Source organism: Charadrius vociferus, unplaced genomic scaffold (genome assembly GCF_000708025.1).
Source record: "Charadrius vociferus isolate BGI_N301 unplaced genomic scaffold, ASM70802v2 scaffold333, whole genome shotgun sequence".
Classification (NCBI taxonomy): domain Eukaryota; kingdom Metazoa; phylum Chordata; class Aves; order Charadriiformes; family Charadriidae; genus Charadrius; species Charadrius vociferus.
In genome coordinates this window covers 1,488,605-1,505,875 of record NW_009647682.1, presented here as the reverse complement: position 1 = coordinate 1,505,875, position 17,271 = coordinate 1,488,605, and the positions used below count along the sequence as shown (strand labels likewise).

General features: G+C 57.3%; 1 protein-coding gene across 1 annotated transcript in view; it reads left to right on the top strand.

Annotated features, from left to right (window-relative positions):
- The window catches only part of CACNA1S (calcium channel, voltage-dependent, L type, alpha 1S subunit), a 47,044-nt gene extending 34,058 nt beyond the window's left edge, over positions 1 to 12,986 (top strand). Inside the window, 15 exon segments of the mRNA XM_009881328.1 lie at positions 1,537 to 1,665; positions 2,294 to 2,359; positions 2,858 to 2,949; positions 3,450 to 3,609; positions 4,116 to 4,243; positions 4,680 to 4,776; positions 6,503 to 6,605; positions 7,913 to 8,014; positions 8,150 to 8,274; positions 9,322 to 9,450; positions 10,129 to 10,328; positions 11,088 to 11,152; positions 11,631 to 11,740; positions 12,305 to 12,421; positions 12,726 to 12,986. Coding sequence (XP_009879630.1) covers positions 1,537 to 1,665; positions 2,294 to 2,359; positions 2,858 to 2,949; positions 3,450 to 3,609; positions 4,116 to 4,243; positions 4,680 to 4,776; positions 6,503 to 6,605; positions 7,913 to 8,014; positions 8,150 to 8,274; positions 9,322 to 9,450; positions 10,129 to 10,328; positions 11,088 to 11,152; positions 11,631 to 11,740; positions 12,305 to 12,421; positions 12,726 to 12,986 — 1,884 coding nt within the window.
- Positions 12,987 to 17,271: the final 4,285 nt, after the last annotated feature.

The following is a 17,271-nucleotide window of genomic DNA, read 5'->3' as shown; positions in this document are numbered from 1 at the left end:
GCGCCATGCCTTTCCTAGGGATCTGGCTGTGTCCCATGGCTGCTGGCCTGATGTTCAGGGGGGCTGAGTGGGCCCAGTCCTGGGCTGGTAGCTGAGAGCACCATGGGAGTGCAGTGGGGTACAGGTGCCCTGGGTTGACCCATAGAAGCTCCCGTAGGAGCTCTGAAAATGGAGAGAGGCTGGCTGCAGGCTCCCACGCACTGGAACCTCTTCCCAGGGGTCCCAGGGACCTGGTGCTGGGAACTGCAGAGGGCAAGCTGGCCTTTGCTGGGCACTGGTGGGGACGTGGTGCATGGGAGCTAATGAAATGTTCCTGACCACTGTGCTCACTGGGCAGGTGCTAGGAACTAGAAGAGCGAAAGGCAAAAGAAAGAGGAGTGGGGAGAGGAGATGGTGTTTTCCAGTGCAGCCCTGGGAACTCAGAAATGCCAGACTGGGGAAGATGGAGCTGCTGGGGAGTGATGTTTACAGCTAGGCTTTGTTGTCCTGAAATAGCTGGGGGTGGGTGGGCTGGATGATGGGAGTGAGGGGGATCCTGTGGCAGCAGTAAAGGTCTGGGAGGCCAAGGGGGCAGTGGGAAAAGCGTCTCAAGTGGCAATGGAGTCAGGATGGATCGGCACCTAGCGGAGGCCAGGAGAGTCTGCTTATGTTTCCTGGTGGCAGTTGCTGGGGCTGAGGCTGTGCCATGCTGGAGCAACCAAGGAATTGGGTGACCAGGCTCCCAGCATCTCCAACTGCCAGTGTCCCAAGTGCTCCTAGAAAAACCTGGCCCTTTGAACCCAGGAGCTGTGCCTGTTGGCTCCCCTCCTGCCTGCCCATTCTGCGCTGAACCCAGGAGTCCCCAGCCCTGGGACATGGCTGTTTTCCCCTCCAAGGAGTGGCCAGGAGCCACTCCAAGAGAGTAGGCATCACTGCAGGTAGGAGTGACACTGGGCAGCACCCCCCGTGAGAGCCACCCTGCCTGAGTGACTCCTTTGGTCCATGAAAGCCCTGCTAGGACATTCTCAAGCGTATCTTTCTGTGCTTAAACAGCCATCGTTAACCCTTCCTGTGCCTGGTGCCTGGCCTACAGGCCACCTTACAAATAGGCCCTGAGGTGGGAGCATCCCATATGGTATGTGCTGGGCAAGAGCCTGGAGGGACCTGAGCCCGTCCGTGGGTGGCCCTGTCTGGCATGCAGCGAACAGCACAGCTCTCCCAGCCTGCGTTACAGCATGCCTTTCTCCCTGCAGTGTCCCATCCCCCTAGCTAATGGGATTGCCCTCATACCCATAACCAGGCATCCCGAGCAGCCTGGAGGGCAGAGATGTGACACAATGGGGCTGGGGAGATGAACTCATTGGGAAGGCTGGTGGGAAACTGCTAGCACATCCCTTTTGCAGTCTGGTCCTCCATGCAGGCAAGGGCTGTGGGGACCATGACTGGTGTCTCGGAAGGGAAATCTCATTACCCTTCACCCCCAGGACCTGGACACCCCCTTGTCTGCCTGGAGGCATCAGCACCCACTGACCTCCAAGTGTTGTGCTCTTCCTGCAGGACTCTGATGACAATTCCCGTGTCTCCATCACTTTCTTCCGACTGTTCCGGGTGATGCGGCTGGTGAAGCTGCTGAGCCGGGGGGAAGGTGTCAGGACCCTCCTGTGGACCTTCATCAAGTCCTTCCAGGTATGTGAGGAACAGTGCGCCCCTCCCAGACAAGCACATGCCCTGGGCTGGCAACAAGCTCTGATCCTCAGGCTAGCTGGGTGAGCAGTCTGTCCTCACCAGGCAGAGGAGACAGTGCTGGCAGCCTGCTGGCGTCAGACTGGACCAGGGGCTTCTGCTGTGAAGAGAACATTGCCCGTATGGGTGGGAAGATGTGGGGGGTCTCCCTGGCTGACACCACCATGTGTCAGAGCTGGGCTGAGCAAGCAGGCAGGGCCTACCCCAGCCTATCAGCCCTGGTCCCAGCAAAGCTTGCACCAAGTGGGTGGCTCCACCATCTCAGCACACAGTCCCCGAGCCTGGGCAGCTCCCTCATCCCTGGGCATCCCTGGGTTGTGCTCAGCCTTTGTCCCAGCTGCAGAGACCCAGTGCTCCCTTGAGGGTTGGCATAAGCCCCCCATGCATGAGAACTGGAGAGTGGGGCTAGTGGGAGGGTGGTTAGAGGAACAGGCAGAAAGTAAGCTGTCCCCTCCCCACATGGAGGCCTGGATGCTGGCCTCATGCAGTAGCTCCAGGCCCAGCCTCCTGTCCCTGGGTTACATTGATTCTGGGCTGGTGTCTCACATAAGCCATGGTCCTTTTGTCACAGGCTCTGCCCTATGTAGCGCTGCTGATTGTGATGCTTTTTTTCATCTATGCTGTAATCGGGATGCAGGTGAGAGGCACGGGGTGGGATTTGGGGAGATGGGATGGAGAGAAACTAGGTCCTCTGCGAGGCACTCCCTGGGACTTTGCATATGATGGGACCATTTTACCCTGGGCAAGGATGCTTACAGCCCTAGCAGTCTCCTCCTAACCCTAACCCTAACTGCATCCCAAGGATGCAGCTAGGGCAACTGAAATATGCAGCAAATAGCTCTTTTGGAGGCAACAGCACAACCTAAACACACAGTCACTAGTACTTGTGCCTGGTTCTTAAGACCTTGTCTCCTTGGCCCAGATGAAGTGCAGCATAGACAGGGGCATTTTCAGCACAGGCAGGAATGTCCAAGGAGCTCGTGAGCCCCAGAGCACCTACAGCCCAATCTCAGTCTCTTCTGGGGACACCCAAAGCCAAGTAAACAAGAGAAAGAGGAACTCAGGGGCAGGGGTGCTCTGGAGGGTGGTCAGTGCCTGAGAAAGCGTGCTGGGGACCTGACAATGTGATTTACAGATGTTTGGGAAGATCGCCATGGTGGACGGAACACAGATCAACCGTAATAACAACTTCCAAACCTTTCCACAAGCTGTGCTGCTGCTCTTCAGGTCAGTCTTGTCTTGGCAAGCAAGCAGCTCCAGAAGGGAGCTGGGCTCAGAGTCGGTAGGGGAGGCACCAGCTTGGACTAAGGGAGACCAGCATTTCTGTAGTTGATTTCTTTTTTGCCCTACAGAAAAATCTCTTGCAGCAGTGGAAGCACTTCAGGAGTGGCTTTTGGTTTGCCTGGTGTGGCTGAGCTGCAGGAGAGAGGGGCACTTGGGGATTTCTATTCCAAATGTTTCCTCCCAGACTGGATTTTAATTTGTGAATTGTGAAGAAGCTCAAGGGGAAGCAAGAGCTCAGCCCAAGGCTTTGCTTGACTCCAAACACTTCATCTTGGAGCTTTTAATAGCAGAGTCCCCACAGCAGCACAGCAAGCCTGGGATCCTGACCGCTCCTTTCCCAGTGCCTCCCCATTCCCCTGTGCGCTGGGCTGGCCACAGCACTCCCTGTGTGTCCAGCTCATGTACAGGACAGACAGGGACCAGTGGGCATCCCTTCTCCCCAGGTGTGCAACCGGCGAGGCCTGGCAGGAGATCCTGCTGGACTGCAGCTATGGCAAGCTGTGTGACCCTGAGTCGGACTTTGCTGAGGGCGAGGAGTACACGTGCGGCACAGGCTTCGCCTACTTCTATTTCATCAGCTTCTACATGCTCTGTGCCTTCCTGGTATGCTGACTCCCACAGAGCTCCCTTTGGCACCTCCGTCCTGGCTCTAGGCAGCCCCTGGTGTTGAGTTAGCCTTGCACGTTGTGGGGCTGAGCCCACAGCACCCTCTTCCTAGGGGCATGATCCCCCAGCCCATCTACCCAGCCATGCTGTAAACTTGGCACTGCACTCCTGAGTGGCCCAGGATCCACCACTAGTTCCTTCTCACAGCCCGCATATGCAGTTGTGTCTGTGTTGGCTGTTGCAAGGGTGGAGAGGGAAGAGATGCCCTGTGTCTGCTGCAGCCTTTTACATGATCTCCTTGGGTGGGAGGCCCATCCCTGCATGGGGTGACACACAGCATCTCCAGGGGAGCCCAGCCCCCTTCTCCCCCCAAACACACCTGCCTGTATTTTCCCATGGCCTTGGCCAGGGCTCAATGCTTCGCTGTCCCTCTGCCCAGGGAACTGCTGAGTGCTTGGCCCTACCCTAACTTGCATCCTTCACACCTGCTGCTCTGCTTTCAGATCATCAACCTCTTTGTGGCCGTCATCATGGACAACTTTGACTACCTCACACGTGACTGGTCCATCCTTGGGCCCCATCACCTGGATGAGTTCAAACGGATCTGGGCTGAGTACGACCCTGAGGCCAAGTGAGTGACAGGGGGTGAGTGGCACAGAGGGGATGGTCCATGGAATGGGCTACCCTAAGACACATATGGCAGTGTGAGCTGTGGCGCTGTCAAAGAGTTAGATCCCAGCATCTCAGAGGTGGATGGGGACTTGCCAGTGTATTTCAGGGCTGATACAAGCCATCAGGATGTTTGGGGACATGAGACTTCCAGTCCTCTCTTCATCCAACCCTGGTGATGCTGCCAACTCTTCCCATGCCACTGCGCACTTTCATCTGCTGTCTGGTGCCATGGGGAACAGCTGCTTTCCCTGAGAGACACAATAGGGAAGTGTAGGGATTTGCCCACCACAGGAGCACGGGTCATGCCACAAGGATGAACCCACCCAGCCTCTGCCTGAACCATTGTCTCCAATGTCTGCCAACCACACTGCTGATGCAGCTTGTTGTCTCTGCAGGGGCAGAATCAAACACTTGGATGTAGTGACTCTGCTGAGACGCATCCAGCCTCCCCTGGGTTTCGGGAAGTTCTGCCCGCACCGTGTAGCTTGTAAGGTAAGAGCCAAGAGGGTGGAAGGGTGTGTGAGCACAGGGGCACCTTCCCCAAGCTGTCTCTGCATTCTCCCCAGGGAGGCTATGGGTGACATTCCAGTCAGCTTCCCAGTGTCATGGTTTATATGCATGTTCTGACCTGTTATGTTTAATGGAGGGGAGTATTCTGGAGGCAGGGGGAGATGGTCTTAACCTGCATGGGGTTGATGTGTTTCAGGCTCCTGAAGATAAGGACTTGCCTATGCTCGCCCCGACACCAAGGGGGGTGGCACAGGTGGGCTGGTGCAGAGGGACTCCAAAGCCACACTGGGGTACCCCACATCTGTATCTGGTGCAGGAGGGCAATGCTGGGCCTGAGTACCTGGCCACGTCAACTGGGCTATAGAATTGTTACTGAGGGCTGATAGCACTGAGGGAGCTGGAAACACTGGCTCTGTAGGCATAAGTACACTTTTCCTGGCTTAGCTCATTCTGCACAAATCCAGGGCCTGTGTGAGGCTCATGTGTAAACCACATAGGGCAGGGACTCAGGCACTCAGTGTGTAAATCCCCATGGGTCTTGGGCAAACTCATTAGCAGGTTTGATCGCCAGATCCCTCACAGCAGCTTGGGGCACTTTGTGGAGGGTGGAGAGCAAGACAGAGTGACTCCCATCTCCTTGAGTGCAATGTTGTGTCTCTTGCTGCCTGGTTGTTTAGCCTGGAGAAAAGGAGCCTGAGGGGAGACCTTATTGCTCTTCACACCTACCTGAAAGGAGGTTGTAGGCGGGTATTGATCTCTTTTCCCAACTAGCAAGTGATAGGACGAGAGGAAATGGCCTCAAGTTGCACCAGGGAAGGTTTAGATTGGATATTAGGAAAAATTTCTTCACCGAAAAGGTTGTCAAACATTGAAACAGGCTGCCCAGGGAAGCAGTTGAGTCACCATCCCTGGAGGTATTTAAAAGACATGTAGATGTGGCACTTAGGGACATGGTTTAGTGGTGGACTTGGCAGTGTTAGGTTTATGGTTGGACTCAATGATCTTAAAGGTCTTTTCCAACCTAAATGATTGTCGTGGTTTGGCCTCAGCCAGCAACAAAGAACCACGCAGCCGCTCGCACAACTCCCACAGTTGTGGAAAAAGAAAATGACAGGGCCAAACTCGTGGGTTAAAAGAGTGCAATTTAACAGAACAGCAAAAGGAAAAGACAAAAACGCGATTACAGTACCACCGCGAAGCGCACCAACCAGACCCACACCATCGCAGCCCACCCCCAAGTGGCGACTGCTCTCCTCGCCCCGGCTAGCTCCTCTTATAGCCTGGGCATGGGTCACGTGGTATGGAATACCTGCCCCCTGCCGGCTCCTGGGGAGATTAACCCCATCCCTGCCGGAACCAGGACAATGATTCTATGATTTTCTCTCATAGCACCACTGCCCCATAGATTTGATTATTTCCACAGATCTGTCCTGGCTCTCCCCACAGCTTGATCTGGTTTAGTTGGTTGATTAGGACGAGTGATGTCACTGCCCCTGTCCCATGTGCTGCCAAGCAGTGGTGCAGAGCCCCACGGGCCTGGGCAGAGTGAGTAGAGCTGGGAGGACTCCTTGGCTGGCAGCTCAGTGCCCCGAGCAGAGCCTCTCCCAGGCCAGCATGGCTGCCCCTGGGCCAGGACAGGTTGCGTGTTTGCGGGGAGCTGCCAGCCTGCTCTGCCACCTGGGGTCACAGTTGTTGGTTCGCTGTGCAGCGTCTAGTGTGCATGAACATGCCCCTGAACAGCGATGGCACCGTCACCTTCAATGCAACCCTTTTTGCACTGGTGAGGACAGCCCTCAAGATCAAGACAGAAGGTAAGTGATGCTCCTGTCTGCCTTTACAGCCTGATGGGGGAACTGTCTCCTTATGCTGAAGGGTGCTGGTTACGCACTGTTCTCCCACTCTGTCCGGGTACCTCACGGCACTTGCCTATGGGGCTAGACCCTCTGGTGCAACCCTTGGGTTTATGCTATTAATTATGTCATTATGTTATGACCAGAGACTGTGGGCACATGCATGGGACTGCTCAGGCCAAGCCTGGAGGACATTATTGGCTGCAGGCACAGGTGTTGCAGCCCTGAATAGTGAAACGATGCCACCCCAGCTGTGTAACTTCACCCTGAACAGCTCAGGAGCGAATCTGATGCAGTTCCCGTCCCTGCCACAGTGCACAGCCACTGGCCTCCCTTCCTGCACTGTTGAGTGTAGTCTGATCTCCCCCTGCCCCCAGCATAGCACCACCTGCTCCAGTTTTGCATTGCTCCATTTTGCATAATCTCAGACAGGAATGGAAGGGGATAGATCCTCTTTGAATTTAGCTGTGCTTGGGAGGAGTTGCTTTTACCCCCTTCCTTGCCAGCAGCATGGTTTGCAGAGCCCTGCTTTGGGAAGATGCCACACCAGCTTGTTTCCATGCCTGTGGGTTAGCCAGTATCACACGAGCATCTCTATGGCCTGGCTAGGGCAGCCAGCTCTGGCAGGAGGTGAGGCTGGGCAGTGGTGGGCCACTGGCGCTGGCATCTTCCAGCAGCATGGCACGGGTGCCTTCCTTCCGGCTAGGGTGGCGCACGTGGCCTCAAGCAAAGCGCGGGCAGCTCTACCAGCTTGTTTCCATGCCTGTGGGTTAGCCAGTATCACACGAGCATCTCTATGGCCTGGCTAGGGCAGCCAGCTCTGGCAGGAGGTGAGGCTGGGCAGTGGTGGGCCACTGGCGCTGGCATCTTCCAGCAGCATGGCACGGGTGCCTTCCTTCCGGCTAGGGTGGCGCACGTGGCCTCAAGCAAAGCGCGGGCAGCTCTGGGAGGAGCGCAGGAGATCTTGGAGCGTGCATGGTAAAGCCTGTGAAAGCACCAAAGGGGGGGCTGAAATCTGTTGATCACCAGAACAGAGATGGTGGCACTAATGCTCCACCTGTTTGCTACATCTGACTCACTCTATAGTTAAAGTCTTTTTGCTAAAATCAAACCCTTGTTCTTACCAAGTTCATTTTTGTTGGGTGGGGAGGCTGGAGAGGAGCTGTTACACCCTGGAGGAGTCTGCCAGGTTTTCACATGCTTTGTCTTAACTCATGTTCATGTTCCCCTGGGAATGAACCATTCTGTCCTGCTCACTTTTCTCACAGGTAACTTTGAGCAGGCCAATGAGGAGCTCAGAGCCATTATCAAAAAAATCTGGAAGCGAACGAGTATGAAGCTTTTGGACCAGGTCATCCCACCTATTGGAGGTATGTCACCTAGTGGTACTTCCCAGAGGGACAGGGAGACACTTGCTTGGGGTCTCAGCTGCTCCCACAGCTTGGGGCCTTGTGATAGGCAGTATCATCAGGTTGGTATCATCACGTTTGCATCCTCTCCTGCAGATGATGAGGTGACAGTGGGCAAATTCTATGCTACTTTCCTCATACAAGAGCATTTCAGGAAGTTCATGAAGCGTCAGGAGGAGTATTATGGGTACCGGCCCAAGAAGAACCCTGTGGAGATCCAGGTTGGTAGCATGTGAGCGGTGCTGGAGGGGTGACCCTTCCTTGAGGACAGGCAAGTTGTGGTGGGGAGCCCTGCAGATCAGGGAAGAGGCTTCCCCCAGCTCAGGAAAGTCCAGGGTGACTTAGACAGACAGAGCTGCAATGACACATAGGGACATCTGTGCCTCAGGCTCTGGAAATGAGGTGGCCCCAAGTGAACCAGCCCTGAACTGGCCCTGAGCACTCCACCACTGAGAGTGACCTTAGTCTCCAGGGTGCAGGTGTCTCTGGAAGCAAAGGAAATCTTTAACTCTCTGACCCACTGACTTCAGCCGCAGAGAGGGCTCAGCAGGGTCTGATGCCTTACCAAGCAGTTTTAAGACCTGGAACCCCCCACCACAGACCAATGTCTGGGCTGAATGTTGCTCATCCAGGCCCTTATCCACCTACTCTTCTCCATTCCCAAGGCCTTCTGCCTTCTCCCCTTAGCAGTGTTGTGGATAGTTGTGTGCCTGGTGCTCTCTGTATCATCTCTCATTGCCTAGTGCATCGGGTGGAGAGGGGCTGATGTGCCTGGTCTTGAGCAGGACTGCTGCAGTCAGAGAAGCCTGCACAGCAGCCCTGAAGGATGCTGTCAGGGTGGGATGGGAGGGAATTTATGTATGTGGCCAGAGCAGCTGCGATGTCCACAGCCTCTCCTGAGGAAATCACTTGTAGAGATGAAAGATCAGACCCCAAAGGTGCAAGGTAAGGAAAAAAGCCAGGCCCCAGATCAGATAGCTCCAGATCAGCGAGAAAGGCACAGCCACCCCATGGGCATCACCGGCTTGACCCTTCATCAGGCTGCCCTTAGCATACCCCTTTGCAGATAGCATTAGCCCAGAAGCTGTTTCACCAAGCACAGAGCCAGCCAGTTGCAGCGTGACCCATGGCCTGTCCCTGGTAGAATACCTGGCAGGGCAGTGGCTTACCAGGTGAGCATGCTTCATCAAGTTTCCTTCTCCAAAGCCCAAAGTGAGAGGGGTGGTGAGGCCAGGACACATCCAGCTATGCCTTCTTGTCCCTACCAGGCTGGGCTGAGGAGCATTGAAGAAGAAGCTGCTCCTGAAATCCATCGGGCCATTTCTGGGGACCTGACTGCTGAGGAGGAGCTGGAGAGAGCAATGGTGGAGGCTGCCATGGAGGAAGGGATATACAGGGTGAGTGCAGCCCTCAGGGCACCCCAGGTAATGGTGGTCCCACCCAGCCCCCTTTGCAACGTGTTGGTGGTGGGTCTGACCAGGAAAGACAGCGTGGACCACAAGAATGGATCAGCACTTTTTTCCTCTTCCTGACCATCAGGACATCCTGGTTGAGTCATCCTGGGCCTCAGTTTCCCTTCTGTAAAAGGACCCTGCTCATTTGCCTGGCAGGGGTGTGCTGAATGTACACCCACAGGTTTGGAGGGCCGCATTCACACCTTCTGCCAGGCTAAGGCAAGACAGCTCAGGTGTCACCATCACCAGATCAGGAAAAGATTGATTTCCCACTCCTGGGAGTCTTTAAGACACCTGGACAGCTTTGGTGTTGCAGGATTGTACCTCCTGCTGTGTCCAGAGGTGCCACCTCCTCAGGCTGTCCCACAGAGGTGGGAGGATTTTGTCACGCACAGTGCTGGCTCTCTTCCCAGTGCTGCTGCATGACCATCACCCCTCAGTGCCTCAGTTTCCCCACCTGAGCAGTGAGGCTTTTGAAACCACGCTGTCTGCAAGGCCTGAGCAGAGAGACGAGGAGATTGCTGTTCCCACAGTCTCCCCAACGTGTCTCCTCTGATGGGAATGGCCCCAGAGCAGCCCAGATCTCCAGGCCTCATCTGATGACCTCCCTGTTGGTTGCAGAGGACAGGTGGCTTGTTTGGCCAGGTTGACAGCTTCCTCGAGCCCAGCAGCCCCCTGCAGCCCCACGTGGCCAGCCAGAGGCCCCTGCAGTTCACAGAGGTGGGCAGCGAGGATCTCGATTCCCCCGTCTTCCTCGATGACTTCCCCCACGAAGGCAACACCAACGTCAACAATGCCAACAGCAATGACTGGCTGGATGGGTAAGGGCTGGTGAGCCTTGCGTGGGCGGGCGAGGAGGGGCAAAGCTGGGCCATGCCTGGTGGCTCCTAGTGGGACTGTGCTGACAGCTGGCTTCACATCAGTCTTGCCAAGGGGCTCTTTGTGGACGGGTATAGTCTGGAGAAGTGTCTGAGTTGCGGCAGCAAGGTCTGTGCAGACTGAGGGAGGAATCAAGCACTGGCTGTGGAAGTGTCTCCATGGACACAGGAGCTTTGTGCAGAAATTCAGCCCTGAGGTGTGAGCCAGGGCCCAGGCGAGGGGGCACGGAGATACCCCAGCCTGGCACTCCCAGAGATGTCCCCAGAACATGCAGGGTAGCTCCAGGGCTGGTGGCTCTGTGCATCACCATGTATGACTTCCTACGCTCCCCTCTTGTTCTTCCCATCACACCTTCATCTCAGTGTCGTGAGGATCAAGGTGGACAGCAGAGCTCAAGTGATCTCAGGAATGACCCTTCCCCCTTCCCTGCCAATCTCTGAGTGCCAGGCCCCAGGTAGGGGCCACCAGCACAGGTACAAGGGACAAGGGTTACCAATGTAAGAGGATGTACTTAATCCTACTTCTTGAGGTCTCCACCCTGTTCATCTGCCCCTGTTCATCTGTCCCAGGTGCCCCTCCTGGTCTGCCCCCCCGAGCTGCATTCCCCAGGTGGAGAAGGTGGGGAGGGCTGCACCCATGGGTGGAGCTGGTCTCAGCATGTGGTCCCTGCTGAGGCTGACCCACCTGCCTGTCCTTTCCAGGATGGAGTACGAAGACGAGGTGCTGAGAAAGATGGTGCCAGCAGCACCCAGGCAACCAGTGCGGGGTAAGTCAGCATCATTCCTCTTCTGGGGGATCTGGACCAGCCCTAGGGCCAGGGAAGTCCTCCTACAACAGGGGCTGATGTTGGCAGGCAGGAGGAGGAGATGCAGACCCCAAAAACTTGGAGGTTAGCTGAGAGCCCTGAGCATAGCAGGACCTGTCTGGAAAGCTCCAGGAGTCCCACCTTCCCACCCTCAGGGGTGATGGAGCGTGGAGCCATCGTGGAGCGTGGGGAAGGACTGGCCACCCCCAGGCAGTAGGCCCACAAGACCATGTTCATTTCCATGAACAGGGACTTCTGCTTCCCAACTGGGAATGAGGAGCCAGCACAGGGCAGTGGGCAGGCGCTGGGACTTTGGTTGGTCCTGAGCCCCTAAACCCTTTGGTTCCCTGCGTCTAGTTAACCCATTCCCAGCTCTGGGTGGCAGTGGTGTCTTTGCTGTTGTGCCCATCTTATGTCCCCTCACCTTTCCCTCTCCCAGAGCGCAACTACCTCTCACCCATGGAGAGGCTGCAATGGAGGCTGACCAGGAGGCGAGGGGCCAGCTCTGGGGGTCGCCCAGCATCACAGCTGCACCTTGTGCCCCAGGAGGTAAAGGGGACAATGTATGTCCAGAGGCAGCCATGTGGGGGACATGGGTGAACCTCCCTCCCCTCCTGGGAAAGGCTGTCACAGCCGTGCTGGGGAGGAGCTGGTCTCTAGGGCTCCCTGCTATGAAGCCAGCTTTGCTGGAGCTTTCCTTTCTGATCAGCCCAGGGAAGGAGCCAAGCCGTCACCCCAGCGTTGCAGCAGGCACAGGGTGCTCATCCAAGCTGGGACAGCTCAAAGCAGCATGTCTCTGGCTCCCCAGCTGCCTCCAGAGCCAGGGCAGAAAAAAGGGCTGTGTCAGGTTTGCTCCCATACTCCCCTGGCTGCCCTTGGCTGGCCACAGTGGCTCGTCACCTGGCAAGTGCCAGGGCAGGAGGTAAGGACTAGTTCCCAACTCTCTCTGCCCACATGGCCCTGCTAGTCCCATTACAGGTGGTGCCCTGGACCCAGGATGGGAGTGCGTGTCCTGGCTGGGGACAGTACCTGCAGCCCCCCCATTAACATGGGAGAGATCTTCCGTGGGCATTGCCCAAGCCCAGGCTGCAGCTCTTTGCTCCTCTCCCCCAGCTGCCCGGAGAGGATGGCACTGTGATGGGAACAGTGTCCAGCTCAGGCTACCAGCAAGGTGAAAGTGGTGACACAAGCACATCCTCCACTCCAGCCATCACCTTCCTCGTTCAGGAGGTAAGGCAGGGCCACAGCCTGGCAAAGGGAAAGGCAGGCTTGCCAGTGAGTGAATGGTGCTGGCAGGAGTGCCATGCTTATGCCAAGGTGGGAGGTTGGAGGGCAAAGCTTAGCTAGGAGGATGAGGAGCAGGTATGTGCCAGTGCAGAGGGCACCCGGGAAGAGAAGGTGAGGGTTGGCTGCCTGCAGCCAGGGACACTTCTACCAAGTGACCACACATTGGGCTCCTCACGTCCTTGCAGGACAACAGACAGGCCGTATCCTGCTCGTCCTCATGATGCTGTAACCCCATTCTCTGCTGCAGGCTCTGATCTCTGGTGGCCTTGTTGCTCTGGCTCGTGACCCATCCTTTGTAGCAGTGACCAGGGACGAGATGGTGGCCAGCAGCCAGCTGGAGATGGATGAAGTGGAGAAAGCAGCCATGGAGCTGCTAAAGGGAAGAGAAACACTGCAGGCCACAAAAACTGGTTCTGCCCCCCAGGACACCTCGGCCACATCACCAGCCAGCTCCCCGGGGCTCAGTGCAGCCCCCTCCCCAAAGACCATGGCTGCCACTCGCCTGTGAGCCGCCTGCTGATGCAGCCCAGCAGGCACGGTCCCTTCAGCAGCTTGTAGGGGGGTTACTAGAGCAATAAGGAACCGCTCCCCCTCTCTGCCTGGAGTCCTAATGGGCTCTGGCTGGCTGCAGGAAGATGTTTGGGCTGGGTCACCAGGATGCTGGTGCGGGACAGGACAATGCTGTGCCAGCAGGGTCTTGCAAGAGCTGGACAGGTCATTAAAGTGTTCCTGCTGCGTGACTCCATGGATCCCCCCGACCCCTCTTTCTTCTGCCACCCTGCCTGCACAGCCTGTGCCCATGGCTGCGTGCTGTCTAGCCGAGCCTGGGGAGGAGGCTGCTCATGCAAGACCACATTTAACCAAAGCTGGCAGCAATTCCTGTGGCAACCTCCAGTCCCCATGCTGAGGGGAGTCTGTCCTTGAGGCTCATGGCCAGTCATTTTGAGGCCAGGCCTCAACCAGTCATTTGGAGGGTCCCAAGCTCTGGGGGCCTCCTGGTATCCCAGCAGCTGGACCCAGTGTCTCTACTGGAGCCTATTTCTCCTTCTTGCAGCCAAGCCTGTCCTGTGGGGAGGAGGACAAGTGGCTTGGGCAGATCTGCCTTGGGCTGGAGCAGCAGACAGGTACAGGCTTTGCACCCGAGTGAGGCCTGGGAGCTTCTTGGCTCACTCTCCCAGCTGGGTAAGAAACTGGGGATGGGGCAGAGACGTGAGAGCGTGTCCAGGTCAGTGCAGCAGCCCTGGGACTAACCGAGAGGAGAGTTGGCCACTGTGGTGGGATTCCTGTCGCTTCAGGTATCTCCTCCAAACACCGCTCTCAGGCTCGGCAGCCATCACTGAGCCCGGCCTGCAGGAGGGTCTCATCCAGCCCACAGGCGTCCCCACTGCTCTGTTGGGGACAGGCCAGAGATGCCACAGCCAGGAGAGCGTGGGGAGTGCAGCGCGTGCTGCAGGCCGGTGCCAGCGCTGCCTGCACACTGTCCGCTGCTGCCTGGAATAATCTGAGAGGTTATTCCTCTCCGGAAACAGGTCTGCCCAGGGGGTTCGCTTTACAGACCTCAGTGTCCCAGGCGGGGTCTGGGTGCTGAGCGAGCACTGGGGCAGCCCTGACTCCCCAGGCCATCTTTTTGCTGGGATCTTGCTCCAGAGGGCCCAGTGCCCAGGCAAACTGGGCAATGCAGGGCTCTTCCTTGCCTAATATATATTAAAATGCAGCAAACTGATGGGTCCCAGGGGAGGTGCTGAATCAATACAGCTTGCCTGCTCTCCAGCAGGGCATTTATTTGTTAACTTAATAAAAGAGAAATGGCTGTTGCTGAGCTCCAGCTGCAGCCTGAGCGCCAAAGAGCCCATCCTGTACAGGGGACACGGCAGCAAAGACAGCTTTCCCCTGAGGGGATGCAGGCAATCAGCAGGGATAGTGTAGGGGTAGCTGCTATGCCCCTTGTTCATGCTTCACTGCCCTGGGGCAGGATGTACACCCCCTTACACACAGGCACGCACACACATCCACCCGCTCCTGCAGAAGAGGCACGGGGTGGTTACCAATGAGGCTCTGGCATCTGCTCTGTGAGAGAGATGTCAAGGACACGCTTCATTAGTTCCAAGGTGAATGGAGATGGTTTCACGACCCCTTTAGTGAGGTGCGGGACTGCGTGTGCTGCTTTCCACGGCAGGGGGGTGCTTACCGGGGACTCCAAACACAAAGAGTGACACTATGGTAGGGACATAATGTGGTGATGAGGCAGTGCCTCTGCACCCTCTCCTGGGGCCTCGGGCTGCACAGGGGCTGATTTGCCCCAAACTAGCATCTAGGGGTTGATTCCTAGCTGAATTGGGGGATAGATCTGGCTTGTGACACGGCTGGCACAAGGGTGGGAGTAGGAAAACGGGGCCAGCAACACCACAGCACGGTCACTGCCCCTCTCTGCCTGGAGGTTTGGTGGGGAAAGGTCCAGCCTCAGAAAAAAACGGCAGCTCAGTGTGGGAAGTTCCCCCCATCCCAGGTGTCCTTGCAACCACGGCCCCCAGTGACAAAGGAAGAGAAATGTCAGCTCCTCACATCCTTGCAAGACAACAGACATCCCCATGATTCTGTAACCAGCATGAGGTGCCCTGGAACTTACCCATCCCAGATTATGCTAAGACAGCTCCCCCAGGGTGAAGAGCCCTCTGCACACACGGCATGTGGCCCTGGTGCCTTGGGAGCCTCAGGAGGAGCACAAGCACACAGGGTGAAGGGACAGTGCTTTTGATGTGAAGGCACTCAGACCCCAGAGGAGAGGGCAGGTACTGGGCACAGCCCTAACTCATTTGCTGTGGGCCACCAGTGCTGGCATGTCTTGGCTGTCCCAGAGCAGATGGGCAACCTCTCCCAGGACACAGCCTGGGCTCCTCAAAGTAAACCTCAGCATGCACTCCAGCGTGCACAGCTTTCCCCCTCGCACTCCATTGCTGTACACTCTGACATCAACACCAACCTGCAGGGCTGGGGTTCCCCTGTAGGTCTCACCCCTGCATCAGTCTGGGAGATGCTTTTCCCTGCTGAGCCAGAGGCTGCCTGTGTCCCTGGGGCAGCACAGGCTCTGCCCACGCTGCCAGCACAGGGCAGCATGTCCATCTAGCATCAGCCCCATCAATGTGAAGCCAGGACAGGACTTCTTCAGCTCCTTGGTGCCTGACTGTCCCCAGTCCTGCTCCCTAATGGGCTCTGGACATGTTGCCCTCACTACCCTCCCAAGAGCAGCTCACAGGAGCTACCAATCGCCCTGTGGACACCATCCTCTGCTGCATGGGTGCCCGGCTTCCTCCTTGTCCCCCACAACCATGCTGGACAGCTGTGTCAGCACCTGGGCACTGTCCCGTCACACCCATGCCATCAGCATCACCCCCTGTCCTCTTGGGATGGGGTCTCACCATGGCTTTGGGCAACCCACAGGGTCACCAGTCCCCCAGTCCCAGTGGCTCTTGGCAGGAGCACCCAGCTCATCACTGCCCTGCTCTGGCTCCTGCTGCTCAGTGGTGTCATCCCTCCATACCACAGAGCTCCAGGATGGGACCAGGTGAAGCCACGGAGATGTTTGAGTGATGCCAGCCGTGTGGGAAGAAAAGCCCTGGAGGTGGTCATTCATCTCTGTCCTCCTTCAGGCACTGCTGCTTGCAGGGGCAGGGACCTGCAGGGTCCGGGTCTCTGTCACCCGTCCCAAACCAAGTCACTGCACCCCAAAACAGGCTGGAAACATCCTTTATTGGCACCATAGGACTGGAAGGTTTGGTCTGGGGACCACGCAGGGCTATCATTAATGTCTTTGCAGGGGGGTGTCTCCCTCCTCAGTGCCAAGCATAAGGTGGCCTTGTCAGTGGTGGGTGGCTGGGGACAGTGTGTGGGGTGACGGCTGTGCCCACCACCCCTGCCTCTGCCTGTGCACACACCCAGCAGCACCTGCACCCTCAGCTACACCCTCTTGCAGGCTACGCCACTGCTGACAAGCTGCCTTTGCCAGCCCCTCGGTGCAATGCCCCCGTGTTTGTCCGCTAGTGGGGAGCTGTGGGCCACCCAAGGGCTGCATGCCAGCAGTGGTGTGGGTGGGCTGTCACAGAGACATCATGCCCCTCCTTGTGTCCCACTGATGGGCAGGAGCAGGGAGAGCTCCAGTGTCCCCTCGCAGCAGCACCTGAGCCAGTGGGGCTGGCTGTGAGCCTCTCCCATTTGCACGTCGGGACAGAGGAGCTGGGTAATAGGCAGAGGCTCAGGGACAGGACAGGGCAAGAGGGCAGGTGGAATGAGATCCTCTGTGGGGCCTGGGTGTTGCGAAGGCTGGTAAGGGAGTCAGGTCTGGACCAGAGCTACACTGGGATGCACTGGGCAGCACCAGACTGCACTGGGATGCACTGGGTTGAACTGGGCTACACTGTGCTGATTCAGGCTGTACTGGGCTGGCACTGGGCTGCACTGGGCTGGCAGGCAGCTGACGGCCTCCTCCAGCCCCCCACGGGGTCCCCTCCACACCATGACGGGCAGCACCCACCACGCAGGACTGCTCTCCCGCTGTCCCCAGGGGGAGACGCTCTGTACAGCTCTGGCTTAACCCGGTACATCCCTGCACAGCCCGGTACAGCCCCGGTACGGCCCGGTACAGCCCCGGTACAGCCCCGGTAAAGCCCGGAACAGCCCGGAAAAGCCGAGTACAGACCCGGTACAGCCCCGATCAGCCCGCTCCGTCCCGGGACAGCCGTGCACAGGCCGGAGCGGGGCCGCTGGCCCTGCAGGGGGCAGAAGGGACCACGGGTGAG